This window comes from Seriola aureovittata, chromosome 9 (assembly GCF_021018895.1).
Source record: "Seriola aureovittata isolate HTS-2021-v1 ecotype China chromosome 9, ASM2101889v1, whole genome shotgun sequence".
Classification (NCBI taxonomy): Eukaryota; Metazoa; Chordata; class Actinopteri; order Carangiformes; family Carangidae; genus Seriola; species Seriola aureovittata.
In genome coordinates, this window is record NC_079372.1 from 2,568,598 (window position 1) to 2,591,692 (window position 23,095).

General features: G+C 41.2%; 1 protein-coding gene across 2 annotated transcripts in view; it reads right to left on the reverse strand.

Moving 5' to 3' along the window:
• Nucleotides 1-23,095, reverse strand: part of LOC130175345 (thymocyte selection-associated high mobility group box protein TOX-like) — a 76,703-nt gene that overhangs the window by 42,399 nt on the left and 11,209 nt on the right. The window contains exon 2 of one of the 2 annotated variants that reach the window (XM_056385786.1): nucleotides 5,503-5,595. The exons of the other annotated variant lie outside the window; for it this stretch is intronic. Coding sequence (XP_056241761.1) covers nucleotides 5,503-5,595 — 93 coding nt within the window. The remainder of the gene's footprint in view (nucleotides 1-5,502; nucleotides 5,596-23,095) is intronic. 2 annotated transcript variants of the gene reach the window in all.

The window sequence follows — 23,095 nt, forward strand, 5'->3', positions numbered from 1 at the left end:
GAGGTGTGGGGGGGTGGGGGTGGGCTCATGCAATATGTATGCCTGTTTGAGCGCCCTTCTTCCTCATCTTCCCCCTCTTCTCTTTATTTCTCTCTTTACATCTCTCTCTCCCTCTCCCTCGTCCTCTGTTCAATTAAGCTGTAGGAGCGACCTAACAAACCTGAACCTGAGACAATGTGCCACTGAATTTTGATGCTGCCGAACTTGTCACGGCGGGTTCAAAGCCAGACGAGAGGATGAGACTGACAGACAGACAGACAGGCAGATAGATAGACAGACAAACAGACAGAGGAGTGAAAGACAAAGAGGGTGAGAGGCAAGAGAGGGTGGCAGGGAGCAAAGAAAGAAAGAAAGAAAGAAAGAAAGAAAGAAATACACAGCTACAGTAGATAGATTCCCAGAGTTGCATGGGAGGAAGAGAGAAAGAGGGAGAGAGGAGAGACTATAGTAACAATTCTGGTGTTGCACCACGCCCCAAGCAAACAATGAACATGGGCAAACAATGAACATGACACACACACACACACACACACACACACACACACACACAAACACACACACACACACACACAAAAACACACACAGACACACACACACACATACAAAAACACACACACACACACACAAAGCCCATAAAAAGCACAGCCTGTGGCCATGGCGACACATGCTCTGTTGTCGTTAGATAAGGGAAACAGGGCCTCTTCCTGGGTGTGAGAGTTTGATCCTGCACACACACACACACACACACACACACACACAACACACACACACACTGCGCACACACACTACATGTGCACACTCAGCTGCAGCAGCACTGGGGTCACATCCACCAACACCCAGCATCTTATGTATCCTCACCTTTATCAACATGCATGGTTCATTTTCATATGCAAAACCCGGGCCATGTTTACTTGGACACACTGTGCTCCGGTCAGTGGACCTCATAGACGATCAGATACCGACAAGATACACGGAGCAGCTTCCTGTATCTCTCTGTGGGATTTTGATGGAATTCTGTCGGGAATTCACTGGCCTCGTGCCATCCTAGAAAGTATTTACTAGTTAGAGGCATTGGAAACATGAATCTGTGTGGTGCTGCGTTTCCTCTAAGGTCTGTTTCAAAAGCGTTAACAAACAATCTGCATTACCTCTGCAGCTGCTGATGTTAAAGAAACATTCTGTTAGAAATATTTTCTTATATTGTCAGTGATGGTGCGATCCATCAGCTCACATCTAATGAGCATCAGCTCTGTTTGTTGTGATTCGGTCTGAAGCATTCCACAGAGAAACAATAGAAACACACAAACACACAGCGCCCTTCCTATCAGCAACAGCTTGAAAAAAAAAGAAGCTATTTCACAAAAGGCATAATACAGGTTCCAACCGCTTCCGGCTCCACCTATACCTTGTGACGTGTAAAAATGTAAAAGGCAGGCTGAAGCTCTCATTCATCCACTTTCTGTTGCACTGGAGCAACCACAAAACAGAACCAACAGTCAACAGTAGAGATGGTGAGAGATGGGAGGAGAGATTTAGGAGAAAGGCTGTGTGTGTGTGTGTGTGTGTGTGTGTGTGTGTGTCTGTGTGTGTGTGTGTGTGTGTGTGTGTGTGTGTGTGTGTGTGTGTGTGTGTGTGAGTGTGTGTGTGCGGAGGCTAGGTGGGGTGGTGCCAAATTAGGTTTTGTTTCCACTGTGAACTCGGGTTCATTGTGAGTTAGTAGATTCAGGGCAAGATAACAATCTAAATGTTGACCCACATCAGGGCACAAGTTTTAACAGCAACAGCAATCACTTTAAGAATGTTTTTAAAAATTTGTTTTTCTATTTTTATTTTTATTTCCCAGTCTCAATTAGATTTTGATTTATCTATCATTAAAATATATATTTTTTTTAAATAGTAATTTCTAATAATGGGATAATTTGTTCCAAATGCAGTCAAGACAAACAAAGAACCAAAACTGTAATAATCCAGACACTGTGTTAAGCTTATTATAACTTCATATTGTTGTTGCAAATGGCAGAAACAAAAAAAAAAATGGCCAGAAAAGTTAAAACCCAAACACAGAAATCATAGTAAACAGCAGACAGCAGACTCATGTTTACCAACCTGCCAAGTCTGTGATTGTTTCATACCAAACGACACTGTGCCAAATGAAAGAATTCCAAGAACCAATAGTTGGTTATTGTGATAAAGCGTAAAAAGACTGGGATAAGGGGAAATACTCGACTATGGTCTGGCAAACCTCAACTTCAAACTGCATTACGCATTGTTGACAGAGCGCCGCCCGGCAATGACGATAGTGGAGTTGGTGATGAGTGATGGTGAATCTGAAACAGTATTTATAGTTTAAAGTTGTCAAAAGTCTTGAATTGAAATCAAAGCATCTTCATTGGACAAAATTAACATCAGTTGATATTATATTTAAATTAAGTCAGTAAGTGTTTACTAATTTGTGAGGCAGAAAAAATTGCACCCAAGGCAGATTAAGACATCAGGTCCTTTTTCAAAAAGAACTCAAGTGTAAGTAACAGTTGAGCTCAGCTAATAAGAATCTTTAATCAATCCAAACAGCCATCTTCCTTGAAATTATTTGGAGAAATATTTACTTTTTAATGCTCCCTCCTACTTTCCATAAGTGGATGAAGAGCAGAGTTCTTACTGCTTATGGCTCATTAAAATATGAACACTAATCATAAAGTAAATTAGCCATAGCTTGTCCAACTTAATGTCATGCATAATTTTATTCTGAAAATCCTGTCAGCAACATCCTGACCAACACAGGTGAGCTGCAGGCTGTCAGGTGAGCTCTGATGTCTTATTGTGAAAGATCTTGCCCTAAGTTCAGGAGCTGAATAAAGAATAATACGTTAATAATATGTTTTATGATATAATTTAAAGATAAGTTTGAGCATTAATGTGGCTCTGTGATGAAACTCATGAGCAGTGTTTCCCAAATCAATAAAATGAAACAACAGAGCAACAGAACCTCAGGTGAGATGTGAAAATGTCTCGCATCAAATAGTTGGTTCTAGCAGAGAAGCTCAGTACCTATAGGGTTTTATACATCCATTTTCTTAACATTTGCATTTTGTAACTTTTAACATCAAGATAAGGTCAAGATGTCCATTAATTAATAAAAATATAAAATATCTGTTTAAAATAAAAAAAAATATCATGATACAAGTCTAATTTCAGCCGAGTTATATCAGCAAACACATATTTTTTGTAGTCAGGCTCTTTATGTACATATGTGAGCAAGTGAATGAGAAAAGAGAGAACATGTGTGCATATTATTTTGGCCATCTGACAAAAATGTCCTGACCAAAGATAAAACCCAATCTACGCCCTTGATGCAAGATTTGGATTTCATTAGGGCAAATTTCTCACCCTGTCTCAACTTTTCTATTTTCAGAACCGAATGGCAGACAGACAAAGCTAGTGGCTAGCGGCTAGTTGGTGAACACAGTGGAGCATTCAGCAGCTAAAGAGCCAGCTATTTCCCTCCATAGTTGTCAGAGACTAAAACAGAGCTAAAAGGAGAGTGAATATTAGACTTAATATTCATCAGGTGGCCAGAAACATGACTCCAAATGAATGTTATTGTTGCTTATATCTGTTGGAATAGGTGTAATTGGGCAACTGTTCGCTAACAAGCTGAGGTTTTAGTCTGTTTCTGCTGTCCGAGCAAAAAATATGTTATTGCAGGATTAAGTTCAACAGTCAAATAAACTTTTGTATAAAATCGAAGTGCAGCTTTAGGTAAAAGCGTCTCTGCCTGTTGGACTTGTTGGATAAAACATGGCTGCACTGTAAAGCGGTACAGGTAAGTCAACATATACTTTTATTGTATGTCATGTAATCGGTCTGTTTCTACAATAACTAGAACAGTGTGCAAACGAGGTCAAAACCACGTAGTGCACCACGTGTGAGTGTATGTGCAAAGTTATAACAGAAAAAGAATATGTCAGACCAAAGTGCCACCCACACGGCCTCCCTCATCCTGCCATGGTGGCCTTCAACGGCCTGCCTGCTAACCATTGGTGTGTAACACCTTCTTAGCATCAAGCACACTAGAATCACATGCAATTAGGAGCTAGCCCCAGCGGGTGCAATGGGGCTATTCTTAACAACATAGGTGCTTCTAGGAGGAAAGTAGTTATCCCACCAGTCTACCTGACACATTCTGTCTGAGGTGACAATGTGTGTGTGTGTGTGTGTGTGTGTGTGTGTGTGTGTGTGTGTGTGTGTGTGTGTATCTGCTCATTTATGTGTCTGCGTGTACAGCACGTGTGTCTGTACAGTATGTGCATGTCTCTACGTGAGTCTATGTCAGTCAGGTTTCTCTGGCAGCAGGAGAGGATGCAGAGTACAAGCCACTTTTAACTGACTGGGGTGAACAGCAATGAGAGAAGATAAAGGGCAGAGTGAATGTCACATTACCCCAGCCCTTTGCCTCTGCTCACCGCAGCATCAGATAACTGCAGCAGGAAAAAAAAGTCTGGTTTCCTCTAGCATATAATTGGTTATCTTATTGCAATCTACTGCTCTCTTGCCTCTGCACAGAATAAAGTATGAAAGAGCAAAGGGAGGAGAAGAAAAATAAGCTGAAGTTTGACTGTTCTGGCAGCGACTAAAATAAATCATTACAAGCACACATCAATACACATAAATATATTTCCATGGGTGGGTTCTTTGTTTGGAGAAACACAAAAGGTTTTGGCTGTATGTTGCTATGGGGGTCCTTTATACACCAACATGGCATGGACAGTACAGAACATACAGTTATACAAGGTGTGAAGGAAGTGTTGTAATTGGTGAACTACTGATGCTGATAATCAGGTTGCGGTGTGTTCACTTTCAAACAGTAAATAATTTTAGCACTAGTAACCCATGCAGAAATATCAACACAAAAACACAGTTAATGTCTCACCGTCCAATAGATTATCCATGTAGTTTTAACAAAAGATATGAAATTCACAGGAAGCAACATTGCAACATGTTGTTCTGATAACAGGTGCATGAAGACAGATCTGTGTTATATTTTGGGCATAACTCTTAATATCAGACTTTAATATGTCTAAGGTGCTTTAAGATTCAGACGAGGATTCCCACGCAGAGTGACCTGACTGTAACAACTACAGGGCGTATTTCGCACCTTTGTATGTTTTCACACATATGTTACTGCAGTTAAGAAACTCCTGAAATCATGTGTCATTTACAATAAGTTTGTCTGTTTTTGATGACAAGTACATGCAATATTACTATATACATGAATTTTTCTAATGAGTTCAAACGTGTGTGTGTAAAACATGGTGTGCATGTGTGTCTTCTTGCAGGGAGTAAATATGTCTAAATTGTAGATATCCTCAATTTGGAGCCCCTAAATACCACTGGGCCCAGGTCAGTACCTTGTGGTACACCTTTCCAAATCAATGAGCAAGAACAAACAGAGGTTCAACAGAGAAGGTTTAGGAAATTGGGGGCTTGGCTACTGTATCTCACCACAGCAGTGGGCAGTCTTTTCCTAGCTGGATTGATGCCTGGAGGGGGGGCAGTGTGGAGCCTAACCGCTCGTTCACCCACACTGTACCGGGCCTGTGGTTAGAGAGAAAGACAGCAGGGAGAGAAAGAGAAGAGACAGAGAAGACAAAGGTGGGGAAGGAAACGAGATGGCGGGGCTTTAGTTTGCGAGGTACAAGCAGGGCATTTGTAAAGGAACATGTCAAGGGCCCCCCCTCCCTCGTGAACCTTTCCCTCCTTCTCCCTTCCTCAGATTGCTCTCCTCTTCCCTTCATGCCCCGCACACGCGTGCAGGGGGAGGAGTAATGACATGAGACTTACACAGTGACTCTACGCAGCGCCATGCTAGGGGAAGAATGGAGGTTAATGAGCTGACATCGCCTCCACCCTGAACACGCCTCCTCCCCATGCCCACCTCCCTTCTCTCTTACACACACTGACAAGCATATACACAAACCCCCTACAAGAACGTGGGGCTGAAAGCTGGCATAGAGCCAAGGATCTGGAGTCTACAGGAGTATCATGGAGCAACGAGTGGATTTCCTCTTTCTTCATGTACAGAGCAGCTTTGGGTTATGAACAACTGTCAGAGTAATCTAATATAACATACATTATAAATATGACTTGCAAACATCAGCTAATATAATCAAGAGTGCATTACATGGTAAATGTCAATAAAACCAGACAGCAGACTTTTTGGATAGTTGAAAAATGTGTCTGACAAGGATGTAGTTTGGCCTGAGGGTGGCGCCATGTTGCTATCTAAATCAAAAGGGTTCAACCCTTCACACACTAGCAATTTTTGGACATTTAATTTGCTACGACTGATTTAGGGCTGTGCGATATAACGATATATATCATGTGATGATAGGAAAAAGTCTATGATTTCATACTATGCTCTATCGTTGATTTCGTTTTGTCACAAACGACACTTTTTACTGCGATGTATTTGCGTCATTTGGACGATACTTTGCACTCTTCCACACGGATGCAGGCAGGAAATTTGCATGAAACCAAAACAAACAAACATCAAGGAGAGCGAATGTGACACAGAGCAGGGTAATTCCAAACAGGAGAGGGACTCGACCAGGCGAGACATGTAGCTCGTACTTAAAAGAGGGGCTACTTCTGCAGCATGGATGTGAAAACTGTACTTTGCAAATTATGCCACAATGCACACAACTATCATTTATTTAACGGGTATATAATTCAAATGTAATAAGAAATAGGCCTTTCCATGTGATCATTTATATAAACAATTAATTCACTGAATTTACATAAAAGGTGCTATATCATGATTGATATCGCTATCTGAAATGACCCTTATCGTGATATGCAATTTTGGTGATATTGCATAGCCCTAGGCTAACTGATTTTTTTTTGGAGAAGTGGAACTATTAGTGGCACTAGATGATAAATCAGAATCACCAAAAGCATTAGAATTCATTCCTCTGGGGACCATGAATATGTGTATCCATTTAATATTTCACAATGGGCCAACTTGTTTTTCAAAAAGGAAAAAGATGGGTGGACCAACTGAAACTGTCGCCCCTATGGTGAAGTTACTAGCATGTCTAAAACACAAGTGTTAGCATTTGACCAAACACTACAAAAGTATACACAACTTTTGACTTGTTAAGGACAAACACCTCTTGTACCCAGACCGCAGAGCACACAGATCATGCTGCTAAAGTGCATGCATTGCTGTGAATAACCAATCAGACCGTCAGATGCCCCCCCATTTCTTGGTTGTCACGTGGTGGTGTGTGGGTGTACAAGATGTTAAATAAAACTGCAGTGGCCTTTTAGTTGCATCACAGGAAAACCAACATGTAAATGTAGTAAATTTTAACATATAAGAGCCCATCTGAGCTGACGCATGCACAGACATAAATAAAAGATAGAAAACTAGTTCAATACACTTTAACAAAGCTAAGTGACATTTGCATGAACCTATCTGAGGTTAAATTAACAGATGCAGGTGGACTCAAGGCTGACATGAGACATATTCATTGTTTGACTCACTACACTACATCTATATAGACTCACTAAGCACTTTATTAGGAACACCATGCTAGTACTGAGGGCTTCCCTTTGCTCTCAAAACAGCCTCTATTCTTGACATGGATTCCACAAGAATTTGGAAACATTCCTCTGAGATTCTGCTCCATGTTGACATGATTGCATCATAATTTCTGCAGATTTGTCCGCTGCACACGCATGCTGTGAAACCCCCATTCTACCACATCCCGAAGGTGTTGTACTGGATTCAGATCTGGTGACTGGGGAGGCCACTGAAGTTCACTGAACACACTGTAATGCTCATGAAGCCAGTTTGATACGACTTTTGCCGCCTTGTGACATGGAGCATTATCCTGCTGGAAGCAGCCTGATAGACTGTGGCATTCAAACCATGATTAATTGGTATTAGACGACTCAAAGTGTGCCAAGAGAACATTCCACTCACCATTACACCGCCACCGTCACCAGCCTGGACTGTTGACACATATGCTACACAAGGCAGGTTGACTCCATGACCCTACTATCTACCTGTTGTAGCGCTTCAGCCTCAAGATTTATCACGTTGTGCATTCTGAGATGCGTTTCTGCTCACCACAGTTGTAAAGAGTGGTTATCTGAGTGACCAGAGCCTTTCTGTCAGTTCCAACCAGTCTGCCATTTCTCCTTTCACCTCTCTCATCAACAAAGTGTTTCCATCCACAGAGATGCTGCCCACTGGATATTTTTTGTTTTTCACACCATTCTGCGTAAACTCTAGAGACTGTTGTATGAGAAAATCCCAGAAAAGCAGCAGGTTCAGAAACACAGACGAGCTCGTCTGGTACCAACAATCATCCTGCTGTAATAGCTGATGTGCGTTAATTACCCCAAATAAAATGAGTAAAAAATGTAAAAAGCACGAGGGTAAAATCACATCTTTCATGAAATAAAAGAACATTACCAAAAGCAGAAATAGAATTGATAATGGTGCAGAAAAACACTTTCACAGAGCTTGAAAACAATGGAAGACGGTTGGTTAGTCATTAGCGCCCATTGTGAATCTTTCGGGTGAGTAATTTGTGGGAAGGCTTGTACATTTTTAATATTCTTAAACTGAAGAGCCCTAAGAACACAAACTCTATAAAATAATAACAGGCATTTCACCTTAGCACTATCTGAGCCTCTCAATTATTTACCACTAATGAATTGCCTCGGGCAATATTCTTCCTAAGTACAATATCAACCATCCCAGTGAGGCCGAATCAGCTCGCGCAAATACTTAAACACATTTACTCAATTATGCTCACTGTCCCTAATATGAAAGAGACAAGGATGTGCGAGCTTTCTTCTTCCCGCCGTTCCACATGCTCAGACTCAGCCTTGATAGTTCAAGAAAATCCTCAAATTCACAACTCTTAAGATGATTAATTGATAAAACATTTTCATTGAAAAAGCAGTGACTTTTCTTCTGTTTTTGCATCCGTGGGGTGGGAGGATACAATAAAAGGATGTTTGCTGTTGTAGTGGCGTCTTGTCTCAGTAACATAACAGTGTTGCCGGCCAGTTGCCAGGCATCCGCCAGACTTTGCACTTTGCAGCTCAACATGCCACCTGGAATATCTTGTTGTTGCCACATTACTGAAGGCTGAAGGCTTCAGGGGGTCTGAAGGAGCAGAGCAGGGGGTATCAACCACCAGCACCCAAGGTAATCAACAGGTAGGAAAAGGATGGGAATAAGCAGGAATAGTCAAGTAACACAAAATCAATGTGGCAGAACTGAGCAAGTAATGAAGCTATCATCCTCTACATACTTTACTCCAAACACAAAGAGAGTGAGCGCAACGCCACAGTCGCCTAAGTGCAGGGAGCTGCAGAACAACCTTCAGTGTATAAACTCATCACCTAAGTGAAAGTAAATAGATTCTACCATCTGTTAGGCTCATCTATAGGGGACAACTTCATACTAGGGGAGAGGTGTGCATCTGTGTGTTTGTGTGCTTTAGTCTACTAATTGTGCTGTGATAACACTCTCATTTATGCTTTCTGAAAAAAACATTTTTTCTCTGTACTTCCATATTTAACTTCCTCACTTACAAATCTAAACCAAAACATGTGAATGTATCACATGAGCCATTTAGAATTTCACATACTGTATTTACTGTATCACATGTGGATCATGTGAAAAATAGTAGGTGCATGTGCTTTTCAGAAATTTCAAATATAACATACAAGACATCATGTGGCAACAATTTCACAAATAGGCATATGTGTGTTTTGTGCATTTTACAGATGAAAGCACGACAAACTAATGTTTTCACAAGCTGGTTAGCTGAATTATGTTTTCAGTTTTACTTAATTGTATAGCTAAATTCTAAACGATCGATTAAGTGTTAGCCCTGCGACTCTGTGCCTCCCTTTGGGCTTCATATGAGCATGTGTAAGTGTTTACAAATGCACATATTTTACATGTACAGTCCACTCTAAGTAACAAAGTGAGCTTTCAGCTCCATTCTTAGGATGAACATTGTTATCGCCATTCAATCACAAAAATTTCACAGGAATGATCCTTCCACTGCGCACCAGAGCAGTGAAGGCCTGACTAGCTTTAGTCAATTCCATGCTATCTGGATGTAATCATCAGTCTTTGGCTGTAACTACACCAGAGAGAAATTAAAGTGCAAAGGATCCCGTTCCTAGACAGCTGGTAGTTGTAAGTTCCTATCAGGGAATAAAAAGCAGGGAGGGAGGGAAAGAGTTTGAAAGAAAACATATACTATTTTCATTTCAACTGCTTTAGGGATTAAGGCTCAGGGCTCTAGAAAAAACTGCATTAAAATAATCCACCATTTGCATGTTTTATCTCACAAAGGAAGCTCACATAGACACACACACACCAACCCCCACTCTCCCTCCCTTCTTCTCCTCCTTCCCCTCCCCCATTCTGGGTGAGCACACACCCACACACACAGGCACACGCTCATACGCATGTCACACATATACACACTGTCATCATTAAACACACACACACACACACACATGCACACACATTCACACACACACATCGAGATCAGCCTGCTGCCATCTGCTCCACGCGCTCTGTACAATCCTCGCAGAATACATTATTCACTACAATACATCACATCACATTCCCTCAATGTCATAGCCTTGTGCTGGAGAAGAGTGAGAGAGAGAGAATGGAGGATCGCGCAGAGCAAAACATCTATTGTATTCTGAAGAGACAGAGAGAGAGAGAGAGAGAGAGAGAGAGAGAGAGAGAGAGAGAGAGAGGGGGAGATTTGGCCTGTTACATGGTACAGTGGTAGGGGAAATTAAAGACAGTTTGATTCGGTTTTTTAGGTGAAATAAGGTTGTCAGCAAAACTTGTTCCAGTTACAGCTACCAGGCTAGATTAGAAACCCAGACAAGGAGTTAATGAAAGTAAAGGATAACAGTGACTGAGAGAGAGAGAGGGAAAGAGAGAGCGAGAGAGAGAGAGAGAGAGAGAGAGAAAGAGGGACCTAGCAGAACTGGCAGGAGAATATATAACTTTTCGTTACAGAGCAAGGCATTCTTCCGTGAAGGACTTCTCTTTCTCTCTCTTCTTTATCTTTTTAAGAGTGTTATCATTGTTATCAAGTGATTAAGGATAAGGCTGGCACTATTTGACTGTAAACAAATCACATGACAACACCAACAGTCATTCATTCTTACTGGATCTGTGTAGTTTCATTGTTTAAATACTCAACATTTTGATATTGTGGATCAAATTACTGTGCTGAAAAGGCTCAGTCATCGTCACTAACCCACTGCAGTTCGCCTCAGCCCTGCGGAGCGTTTAGCCTGCTTTAGCTTATTGTTTTGGCTTTACAGTCCTCGGCTTAGCCGTTCACGCTCACTGCTCTCATCAGCATCATTTTATGCTGCAGCTGTATTCGGCAAGCAGACAGACACTGATAAATGCACTGTATGTTACCTGCTCGGCAGCAAAGGCAAAGTTAGCAGCTAGCTAAGTGGAGCGCTTAGCAGCTAAATAAAGTCAGACCTTTGTGGAGAGCAACACAGAGGTAAAAGCTGAGTGAAAGTTGGACTGACACTGGTGTGCTCATGATAAATTTCAGCACCACGATGATGTAGCTTAATAGTTGAACAGTTTTTGGACAGCGCTGCAGCTCTATGCCACAGAGGAAGGAGCTGTATCAGGCTTTGGCAACAGAGGCGAGACTTGTTGGTTTTCTTGGGATTTGTTGACAATGGGTAAAAATATAAAACAACTCCAGCCTCATCCAGCCACTGTTATCAGTTGTTAATGCACTGTATACCACAGCTTCTTTTTAAATAGCATCACTATATATATTATATATTTCAATCTGTTTATGTGCACACGTCACTGGGCACAATTTAAACAAGAGAAATACATAAAAATAGAATAGATTGCTGCTTGCTTTGTTTACATGTTTAACTCTGCCCCTGTTATTTGTTATGTGCAAAGCATGAAAGTGTGTGTGCGTGTGTGCGTGTGCGTGTGTGTGTCACCATTGTGTGGTTGCAGAGCAGAGGGAGTGAACAGCTGGCAGGCCCACACTTGACTACGTATTGACCTGCTTTGCATTCACCTGTTATTCAGCCGAACCTAATGTTTCCACTTGGCTCTGCTGCAGCTGAGCTGCAATTAACCTCGCTGTGAGTGCAAGGCAAGCAAGTCTTAAGTAATTTGTCAAAGTAGTTTGTCGAACTTTGCTAAATGTCATTCTAACTTATCGTGTGAAATTAATAGATTTTTACTTTAATTTTCACACTTTGAAGTTTTGCCTGAAGAAGGATTGTAACCCTTCTCACATTTAAAGTATATGTAAGTACAGCCTACATTCACACAGCACTAACGTACTATTTTACACTCTTAGTGCAGGTAATCTCTTGGCTGCATATAATTAGCCTCTGAAAATGGCATTTGCCTGTCTAAACACACATTTGAATGGCAGAAAGCGTTGCTGCGTCATACGCTTCCCCTCTCTCTGCTCCACTCCTCCTCTTCCCTCCTCTTGTTTTTTTTCCCACCCTCCATTCCCCTCCTCCCTCCTCTTTTCCCAGATGCTCTCTCGGCTCTTGTCTGTGTTTGGGCTGCGACTGTGAGGGGTCACCGCCTGCCTTGTTCTCACACGTGGAGCACTGGGCGTGTTAGTATGTGTGTGTGTGAAAGAGAGAGAGAGAGACAGCACACTCTTATCAAGGGATGATTATATGAATGAGTGTGTGTGCACATGTAATAACATCAAAAAAAAAAAAAAAAAAAAGAAATGTGTAAGTGTGTGAATTTTTCCCAATGTCTCTGCAGTTGAGCCTGAGTGCCTTTCCCACTGTGTGTTTCGAAGTGTTTGAGTGTAGAGTGTGTGTGTGTGTGTGTGTGTGTGTGTGTGTGTGTGTGTGTGTGTGTGTGTGTGTGCCTTGCTAGCTCAGTGCCAGGTCTCTCTAATGAGTCTGTCAGGCGCTGTTAGCGACGGCGTGCTCCCCTGGCTCGGCGCACTCCTACAGACACACTGTGATTAGCCGGGCCAACGGCACGCCACCGGGCCAGATTAAACACTCACCACGCCGCCAGGGAACACACACACACACACACACACACACATTCTCACTCGCAGACACACACACACACACTCACACACACATCGGATGGAGCAAGCATTACACTCACTCGCACAGGCACTACACACACACATATGTACTTAGACACACACAGCTTCATCATCATTGTATCTGTTAGCCTCTCTGATACAGTAACAAGTAGTTGCCCCCCAGAGCCAGGTGTTGACGCCGCTGGAATTGAAAATTAATGCGAAACATAAACATAATACAAGCCACGCATGGCACTGGCAAAAAAAAAAAATGCAAATATTTCATTAATCTGTCTGCTTTTATTGAATTCCTGTCTGCAGCTAATCTTGAACATCACTCAGAATTAAGGCCAGCCCTTCTGGCTCCAACAGCTTTCAACATCTTCATTAAAGCGACATGATTCACTAATTACAGGTAATTACCCTTTAATGAGCAGCCCAGATGAATGAGCAGATATGCAGAGGAGGGGTTAGGCCTGAGGACACGCTGTTTTTCATTCCTCAAGGGGCCACAATCGGACACTGACCGGGGCCTTACAGCTTGACCATCATACATCCCGCAGATGACTGAGCTGCGACGTGATGATGATGATGTGCGGCCTTGTGTGTTTCTCCAGAAGTGCTTCAGGAACCCAGGTCTCACATCAGATTGGGGGAGGTGTGTCCCACTGTTTCTGTACAGTATTCTCCCTGTACTCAAACAATATCACCCCCCCCCCCCCCCTTCTCTGTGACGTCCACTCCACCATCCACATCACCTATAAAACACACTTGATTTCCAAGCATTCTGTAACAACCCTGAAACATTTCTCAGACATAGACCTGTTTTATAGAAGATAATAAATTTGGGTTATTTGACTTTTTAAACCAGACAGGTGCAGACTGAAATGTCTCTGAACAAAAATCCTGGGTCTGCAACTTTAGCTCTGCACAAAATAAGCAACAACCAACCACTGAAATATAAAGCCCTGTATGTCAGTTGTTCCAAAGACGCTGCTTCATATAAAACAGTCCTTTCACAGCCTGAATACGACTGGGAGTTGGGAGCAGCCACAAAACTTAAAACTATGAAGTAGTTTCTGGTGGCAAAGCGAAAAATTAAACTATATTTCTGTGCTGAACGATGTTTGTTTTTCTTACCTATATGCCAATTAACATCTTTTGTCATTGGACCCAGTGGATGGGCCTTGACCTCCGGGCTGGGATCCACAGCTGAACATTATATGAAACGAACAGGATTGTTGTGTCTATGGATTTAACATATCTGATGCTGCAGTTTGGTAACCATATGAAAATATCATGTGACAACTTAAACCCACACAAGCCATGTCCAATATCCTCTCTTACAGCAGTCTGCCACAGTGTACAGAGCCTGAAGTGTGTGACACAAGATCTTGATCTCATGATCTAAACCAGTGTAGAGTAACCTGTCATGGACGTGGGTCAGAGAAGCTGTGATGACCCTGACAAGAACAATAAATGTGGGTTTCTCCTGGTTGAAGATTTAGAAGAAATATTACTGACACTGTTAAGACTTGAGATCTGTAGCACATTCGAGGTTGTGCTGGGTTAAAGTGGGCAGTTTTCTCTAACTGTGAAGGTGTAGGAGGTGCAGACCGTAAACTGTAAAGAGAGGGACGTACATTGTTCCTTTGCTGTTTAACAAGGGGGGAAAAAAACTCCGTCTCTCTCATTCTCTCTCACACAACGAACGAGCGAAAATGAGATTGATCTCACAACTTGCCAACATTAAAGAGTGAAGTTTCTTATCTCAGGCCTGCAGAAGAAAGCCCCTACAAGAAGACACCGCACACCAATTTTCCCCTCTTTCTCATTCTTCTCCTCCCCCTCTTCTGCTGTCTCTCGTGCCAAGTGGCCTATTTTTACCCCTCTGTGTGGCAATGTCAGGGTTTTCCTTGTCACCACCACATTTCCTGTCATCAGTGTGTAGGTACAGTTGAAAAGTGTTGTTACTGAAAAGGCCCTGACACTGCCTCTCTAACTGTCTCTCTCTCAGATGTGGTCACAGATCTTTGTCACATCCAAGGTACTGTAGCCTTGTCTCCACCTTACAGATCTTAATGTTCTATCTATGGTATGTTAGATGCATTAGATGAAGTGGAAGTATTGGGCCAAAGTATTGGAAATGTTTCTTGGTCCATTTTCTTGTTTATTTGCCCTCAATCCAGGGTGCCTGGAATTAGGATATTTACAGAAATAACCCTTTGTTTACAATACACTTATCCAATCACAGCACAAGTTCATTCAATTTGTGCCCTGACAGCGACCGACCTCCCCCCGACCCGCTCCTCCAACTCAGACCCTCCTTCTCTAAAGCATATTTATCATGATGCCATATGCCCCAGCACAACACTGCGTCTTTTCTCCGGCTGAAATGTGCAGAATGTCATATACTGTTCTGTGTGGCACAATGGAGTAATTGTTTCGTGTCCCTTGAGGGAAAGAATGAGTTGGGAGAGGAGAAATATCAGTGCAGGATGTATGTTTTCCAGCCACATAAGACAATCCATTTGTGAGTGAGCAACTCATGTAGATACAGATAAGCAACTTGATTTTCTAGGATGTAGCTGTGTTGTCTGACCTCTATTAAAGCAGGCTTTAGTGAGTTTCTGGGCGTTTTTAATCATGTTTTTTTGTGGCACTTTACTACAATAAACTTTAATAACCTTTTTCTCTCTGCAGGGCTAAACAGTATATCAGGCCTATACATTTCAAACAGTCCTAAACCAGTTCCAGATGCATATGAGTGAGTCAAATTCTTTTATGAAAGACAAATATACGTTTGGAGTTAAAATGATAAACAATGAAATGCCTATAGACTGCATGAAGTTAACTGTCCTCTTTGTACTGCACCTCTCCTCTAGCGTGACGCACAGTGCCTCTTTTGTTCTGCCACTCATTGCTTATGTTACTGTAGAGCACTAATGCACACAGATCGATAGCATACTTTCCATTTCAACACATTGAGCTGATGTGCGGACACAGTTGGAATTGATCCTGTCCTGTCAACACAAAGTTTTAGGTCTGTACACACCCCCCCCCCCCCCCCCACTGCAAAATAAATGGTCTTTAAAATACAAATTCTTGCATTCCACGTTGACATCTCTATGTTACACATTGAATAGCTGCTTTGCTGATGATGATGTAAGTCAAGGTGGGTGGGAAACGTTGCAACAGAGGCGTAGACACTACACATCAAGATCAAAACAGAACATCTGGCCCATTCACATGAATCAAATTTAAAAACGTTCCGTCACTTCCAAATGCCTTCTCTTGCACATTGTAGACATTTTATGATTGGAAGAAAAAAAACATCATACTAGCTCAAATGAAACTATTCTGAAACAGCTGTAAAGTCATAACGACCATAAAACATGTTAATACACCAATAAAATGATCGGTCTGAAATGTAAAGGAAAAAAAAAACAAAACAAACAATGCATGTTGGCCTGTCAGCCCAGAGCAAACAAACCCAGCGAAATCAATTTCCTCCCCCACAGGATGGCCACCGCATTCTAGCAGGTTTTACGACCACGACTGAAAGGTGCAAAAACACCAAGCAGGTCTCAAGTATCCGGACTTCTAACAAGCTCACGGTACAAGTTTCACACAGTCTGAATATAGTCTAAAATCTTTGCTGCGCACGAAGGCAGAAAACATAAACTGCTGGTCCCACTCAATCAGGTCATTAGTTGTAACATACCGTATGTTGCTGCATAAAAAGAGATCACTGATTTAAGGGACAGTTTTAATGCTAATGCTAATGCTTAAAGTTGCAGTAAATGCAAGTTTCTTTTTTGTTACAGGTGTAATTGTGGGAAAATTGAAGCACTAATGTTGCATTTCATTTCATATTAAGGCGAAAACATCTTCCTGAATTTCAGCTGAAAAATGTCAAAGCACTGTTGTGTGTGTCGTGACAACTTGCTGCAGGCTATACAGCATGTCACAACACCATAGACAATTAAATCAGTCTATCAAGACCTCTTCCTCTGCATGGATGTTTTGAGTATGAAAAACAACACCGGGGAAGGATCAGAGTGTTTTTGTTTTTTTCAGCTATAGATCACATAGTGGTCTTTTTAAAATGATATGCTGTAGGAGGAAACTCTTTAAATTTTGTGAGGCTCTCAGCCCACACAATGCAGTAGGTACTTCTAAGACCAAGATAAAATGTTTTCAGTGATAACAATAAAACAGCTCTTCTGCTCTTCTGCTCTTCTTGGTTCGATGAACCAAACCATCAGCTTGTGAAAGGCAGAGATGGAGAGAAACAGAGAGAAGGAGAGCACTAATCTCATTACCTTCTCTTCCTGGCATGAGAGAATATTCGTTTCTCTGTGGCAACCGGCAAGAGCATGGCGACAAAAAAAAAGGAAAAAAATGTAATCGCACATCCCACCATTTCATTTTTCATGTAATTAAATCAGTTAAATGTTATAAAAACATGTAAACTCCATCAATGACTTTGAGCCATTTGCATTTTTAATCAGGCAAGATTAATTCTAATGAGCGAGCTGGGCTAAGGCGATGACAGAGCAGGCCTATTGTGTGTCTGTCACACTCATTTAATTCTGTCATTATGTCCCATATCCTATTATGATAATTGGCTTTTTATTCTCAATCAACAAGCAGACATGGCTATTAAGTAATAATCTCTGACTAGTGTACTTTTAACCTTAAACATGTTAGAAGTTTACCATCTTAAAAACAACAACGAGCTGATAAAAGAAGGGAAAATACAAAAATCGTGCCGTGTCCTTGCTTATTCAACCTGGCTGCTTGCTCCACATGAAAAATGACTGTCAAGAAGCTGCATGTTGACACTTGGCATAGGGTGTAAAGCAAACACATTAGACGGAGGAAATGGGTATCACCATCTTCCCCCCTGCAAGGTAACTAAGCAGAGAAGACGAATGTGTCCAATGTGTTCAGCCATTTCCTCTGCTCCCTCTCTGGGGAGTCACTTGACAAACGAAACCTCTGAAGAAACCGGCCCTGCTGTTTAATTGAAAGAGACGGCTGCAAACAAATAGGGGAAGTGCTTACAGATGACATTCAGAGGAGGCATGCAGTAAGCCAAACGTCTCTGACAAAAAGATGATGATGTTGTAAGTGAAAATAGCAAATAGACATAATCTTAACCATGCAGCAGCAAAGCTGCAAAAATAACCACATCTGCAAAAATCACCAAGTTATACTGATGTTTCTTTGAGGCAGAGCAGCTTTGAAGGCACAACCAACTTAGCTGCTGAGTTAAACCAAACTGCAAACAATTCTATCATTAAAAAACCTGACACGGCATTTGCGACTTTAGAAGTTCAACAGGCTGGTTAACCTTATGCTACTTGCTAGCACCACTTCATGATATCACATAAACCCTTCATCTCTTACCTTTTCTCTGAACCTCATTTCTTAGCCAGGTCTTAGAGGTTCCTTAGCTCCACCCAATGAGATTTAAATGACGTAAGTTTCATCTCTGCCTCAGAGAAAAGCTCTGTATAAATAACCCAACACTCTGCACATCTACCTCTGGAACGTGTATCTATTGTTACGATGCAAATAACTCTATTACATTGTAAGGTCAGTCCTCGCTAAAGAATGTAATTTTTTTTTCTGCATCCTAATGCTGCCTCGCAGAGCAGCAAACATCAATTGTGCCACCAAATCTCTGCCTTAGCACCACTGCCAAAGACGAGTAGTCACATGCAACGTGTGGTGTTCATGCAAAGAGAAATATGCCAAACAGTCACATCACAAGTCACCATGCGAGAACCTCTTGGTGTCAAACATGTGGTCAGGAACATTTTTAAACCAGGCACAATACTGCAGCGGTTAAGTTATGCGGCATTTCTTTGAAATAGTTGAACAGGAAATGTATTTTTCAGCTTTTATTGCACCACAATGACACTTATCTGGCAACCACAGTGTAAATGTAATGTTAATGTTTTTTCTCACAAGAAAATATAAATATACACAGTGGATCTGTGTGAAAATATGGGAAAATGATAAATCTAACTAGCTTTTAAAATTTTTTTCAACATGAATGACATCGCCATAATCTTATTTAAACACAATCTAAGACATTGCATTAGTTTTGTGGAAAGATTGACACATAATTCAACAGCATGATTTACAGTCTTTCAGAGTTGCATTACCAGAGTTGAGTAGCAAATTCAATCTAAATCAATCAAACACTGAAGCGATGAAGTACAAGAAATATTGTATTGCCAAAGTGTATTTAATCAGATTTATTTATTTTTTTTAAATAAATGCATAATAGACTTTTGTTAGGCTGGACACTTTTTTCATCAAGGGTAAATATCAAACATGTATGAGTGTAAAAATAATCTCAGACAGAAATAATACTATTGCATTATAATTTACATTTACATTTACTGACTTGAAAAAAACATACTCATCTATACAATATAAAACTATATATAATATATATAAAGTTATATATGAATATAAATATATATATATATATATATATATATGTGACATTGTCAGACATTGTCAGAAGCCAGCACAATTATGGAAAAAAATGTCATCCATTCAGTGGCTCAAAATGCACTGTAAACAATGCCAGGAAAGCAGTGGGGTCTGGGAGGGCTTTGTTTCCACCCTGATGCAATTGACGGGTGGACTTTAACTTTGTTCAGATTTTCTTACTAGCTGATCTCCTCTCAACAAAATGCTTGCGCAGTCATCTCACTCATAATCTTAACTCTAAAATTAGCCATGGAGTGCAGCAAGCTGTCAGTGCTGATTCGCTTGGACAGGTACAGCTAGAATGTATTAATTTTCTCATACGGGAGAAAAGTGCTTTTTGAGGTTTCACTACCCCTCACTTTACCTGTATCCCTGTGCATTAGAGTTGTTTTGAGAAGCCACTTTTTTACCAGAAGAGATTTTTAGAGAGATTTTCTCCAGTCCCAAAAGACAGATGCAAAAAAGGGAAAGTAAGTACAGCCTCTCAAACAGTCCAATAACATGTGTTCTGCTTTATCAAACAGAGAAAGCCACAGTTTCTCGACTCTCACTCGCTAATGTTATGAGTAAGTCAGATGTCTACCCTCAGTGCACAGCCATTTCACACTCCCACAAGCAATTTCACTTTTAGCACTCTACCGACAAGACTTAATAAACCTTTTCATTTCTCAGTCAGGCCTTATGAAAGTGCCGTATGGCCTCACAATTTACATTTTACTCACTATTTATCTGTAAGGAGGACTTAATAAGTTCTCTCTTGAGTACACACAAGGTGAGCGTTACTATGGGGATGCCGAGTGCTCCTCTGTGCTCCGTGGCACTGAGGCCTGCTCCATTGTGGCGAGAGACAACAGCTGTCTTTACCTTTGGCAGGCAAACAGGCTCATTAAGGGCGGCCATGTTTGTTTTTGTGCCCGATACCTAGCCCTAAGCAAACACTGCCATATCTCCACTCCACAGCCCTCGCAGACTCAACATTTCCTTCCCTATTGTGGAGGGAGGCACTGGCATGTTGAACCTGCCGAATGCTTTTTTCCCGCAAGCTCTGGCCGAGCTGTCAGTGGCTCTCAAAGAATGCGTGCTTAATTGAGAAATTTAGTTGTGGTTTGAGCTGATGAAATGCAGCTAGCACACTGCTGAGATTGTTGTGTACGTGTTATATACATAATGTGTGTCATTATACTGCCTGATATCACATCTTGTGGTATGTCACAAGAAAGCCCTCTTTGTTTGTTGTGCCGTTAATGTGATAAAGGCGTCATTATTTGGTCTGTTCACAGCAGTAAACAGTAAAAACTGCAGTGAAAGGTTTCATTCGCATATTATCTCCTCTCTCTGCACTGTCTGTGGCTTGAGTGACAAGGCAGGTTGAATTCATAACGCTTTGACAAAAATTCCATTTAAGAGGGAAAATGGCATTGAATGTCACTCCATTACTGCAGACGACAAACATGGGAACACTTTAACCCAGAAGGCATTCACATTAACTTATATAAAAAACAGTGGAAAGACAATTTTTTGACTTCTTTTGGCTAAAATATATGTACAGTCCCGGAGTGTTTTCAGGCACAGCGTTTCAAGAGTGGTCTTCCAAAATATACTCACTTATTTGATTTCATCCCTTTTCACCATTTGTCAAGCTCGAAGTCACAATGCATTGTGAAATGAGTTCTTAATGTGGAGTAATGAGACTGTCATGGCAAAGCAGTCTCTGCTTGTTTGAGTTTGACTCATGTCGTAGATTCAATTAAATCAGCTGAAGTCAACCTGGCCCCAGGCCAGATCGGTAATGGGTGACCTCATTCAAACAATGCTTTGACATATTGAAACAATAAGAGGAAGGGCCTTGAGTCAGTTGCAAAAGCAAACTCCACTCAAAAGCGATAAGGTAGAAAAATTACAGTGAAGTCACCAAAGATTCATGTAGTCATGTGTCGTCAGGGCGGCTCAGAGTGTTTTTTTCTGTAGCTTGTGAGTGCGTTGTGTCATTAAAATCACACACCTAACGGAGTAGACTTCTTTGGAAAAATACACAAAATGCAAGACATTTTTTTTCAATTTTGGTGACATCAAAAGATAAACATCTCTATTATCAATATGACAAACCACATATGCTCTGTGAACTTTGACTCCAACTTCCTCTGCCTGTATTAATTGTAAACAAAATTGCTTGAGCTATAGAGATAAAACTACCTTACAGATGTTAACCACAGCTGGTCTATTTTTTTCTTTGGAGGTTTACTTGTCCTCAGAAGTCTAAACTGATTTATTTGGATGTTGAAATGCTGGAATCTAAATCATGACACAAACACTCCCAAGGCTATGTAAACAAGATTTCCAGTTCCAGTCTACAGCCACGCTTTCTGAGCAATAAGTTGACTGCCAAGGGCAAAAGCACTTCTCACTTTTGGAAAGGTCTCCACTGTCACACAGTTATTAAGAGAGGGTGCTCCTCAGTTTGTGTAAAAGGGTGTAGGTATCACCAAAAGGCTTATTTTGCTTCTACTGTCACTGCACAATCAATTATGTTTCTTATTTTAAGGTACGTTTACCATTCATAACGTGTAAATTTACAGTCTGGAATGAAAGAGACATCCTGAGTGCTTTGTAGAATAAACCAAAACTAGATAAGGAAATCAAAATGGAACATCTTGCTTTACTCACTCTTGTTTCACTACTCTCAGGGGCAACAGCAGTTACAGTAAACAGATAAAAGAGTACACACACAAACACACACACACACACACACACACTCACACACACTCACGCTGCATCTCATTAAGCCACATTCCCTCTGGCTCTTATTCCATTAGAAATTAAAACTCGGGACAATTAGTGGCAGATTGGTCTCAGCTCAGTGCGCTATAGTCGCGCTCTCAAGGCACCGAGATGACTTAATTACAGGCTCATCTGAAAACTGTGTGATGGTACTGTGCTGGAGCACACAGTGAATACCTGGAGCAAAGGGCAGCCACATCAGACTTAACAGATGAAGAATCAACAGCCAGAAATAGCTCCAAATAGAGGAAAAAAAAGAGAACCCGACTGAACCTCACACCTTGCTTGTTCTTCATAGTTCTAAGAAGTAACTTTAATAACTGTAAACTTCAGTCCTGAGAAATTCTAAACCAAACTACACGACGTTGGAGTAACCCGCTGGTTTGTGATCATTTCTACCAAAGGACACCGAATGGGAGGCTGAAGGTCAAATGTTGGTGAGTTGAAATCTCTCTGGACAGAACACTTGTTTGTTGGATGAAGTCCTGTACACAGCTGATAAGAATTTAATTAGTGCACATTTTCCCAATGTGGTGTCTCTACTAGTCAGAATGTGACTCTCGTTAAGCCTCCAACACAGGTATATTTTTTTACTTAAGATCTTTGTAGTGAAGTAAAAGCTGAATGAAGTATCTCAGCCTTGTTTCCATGGACAGGGTGACCACAGA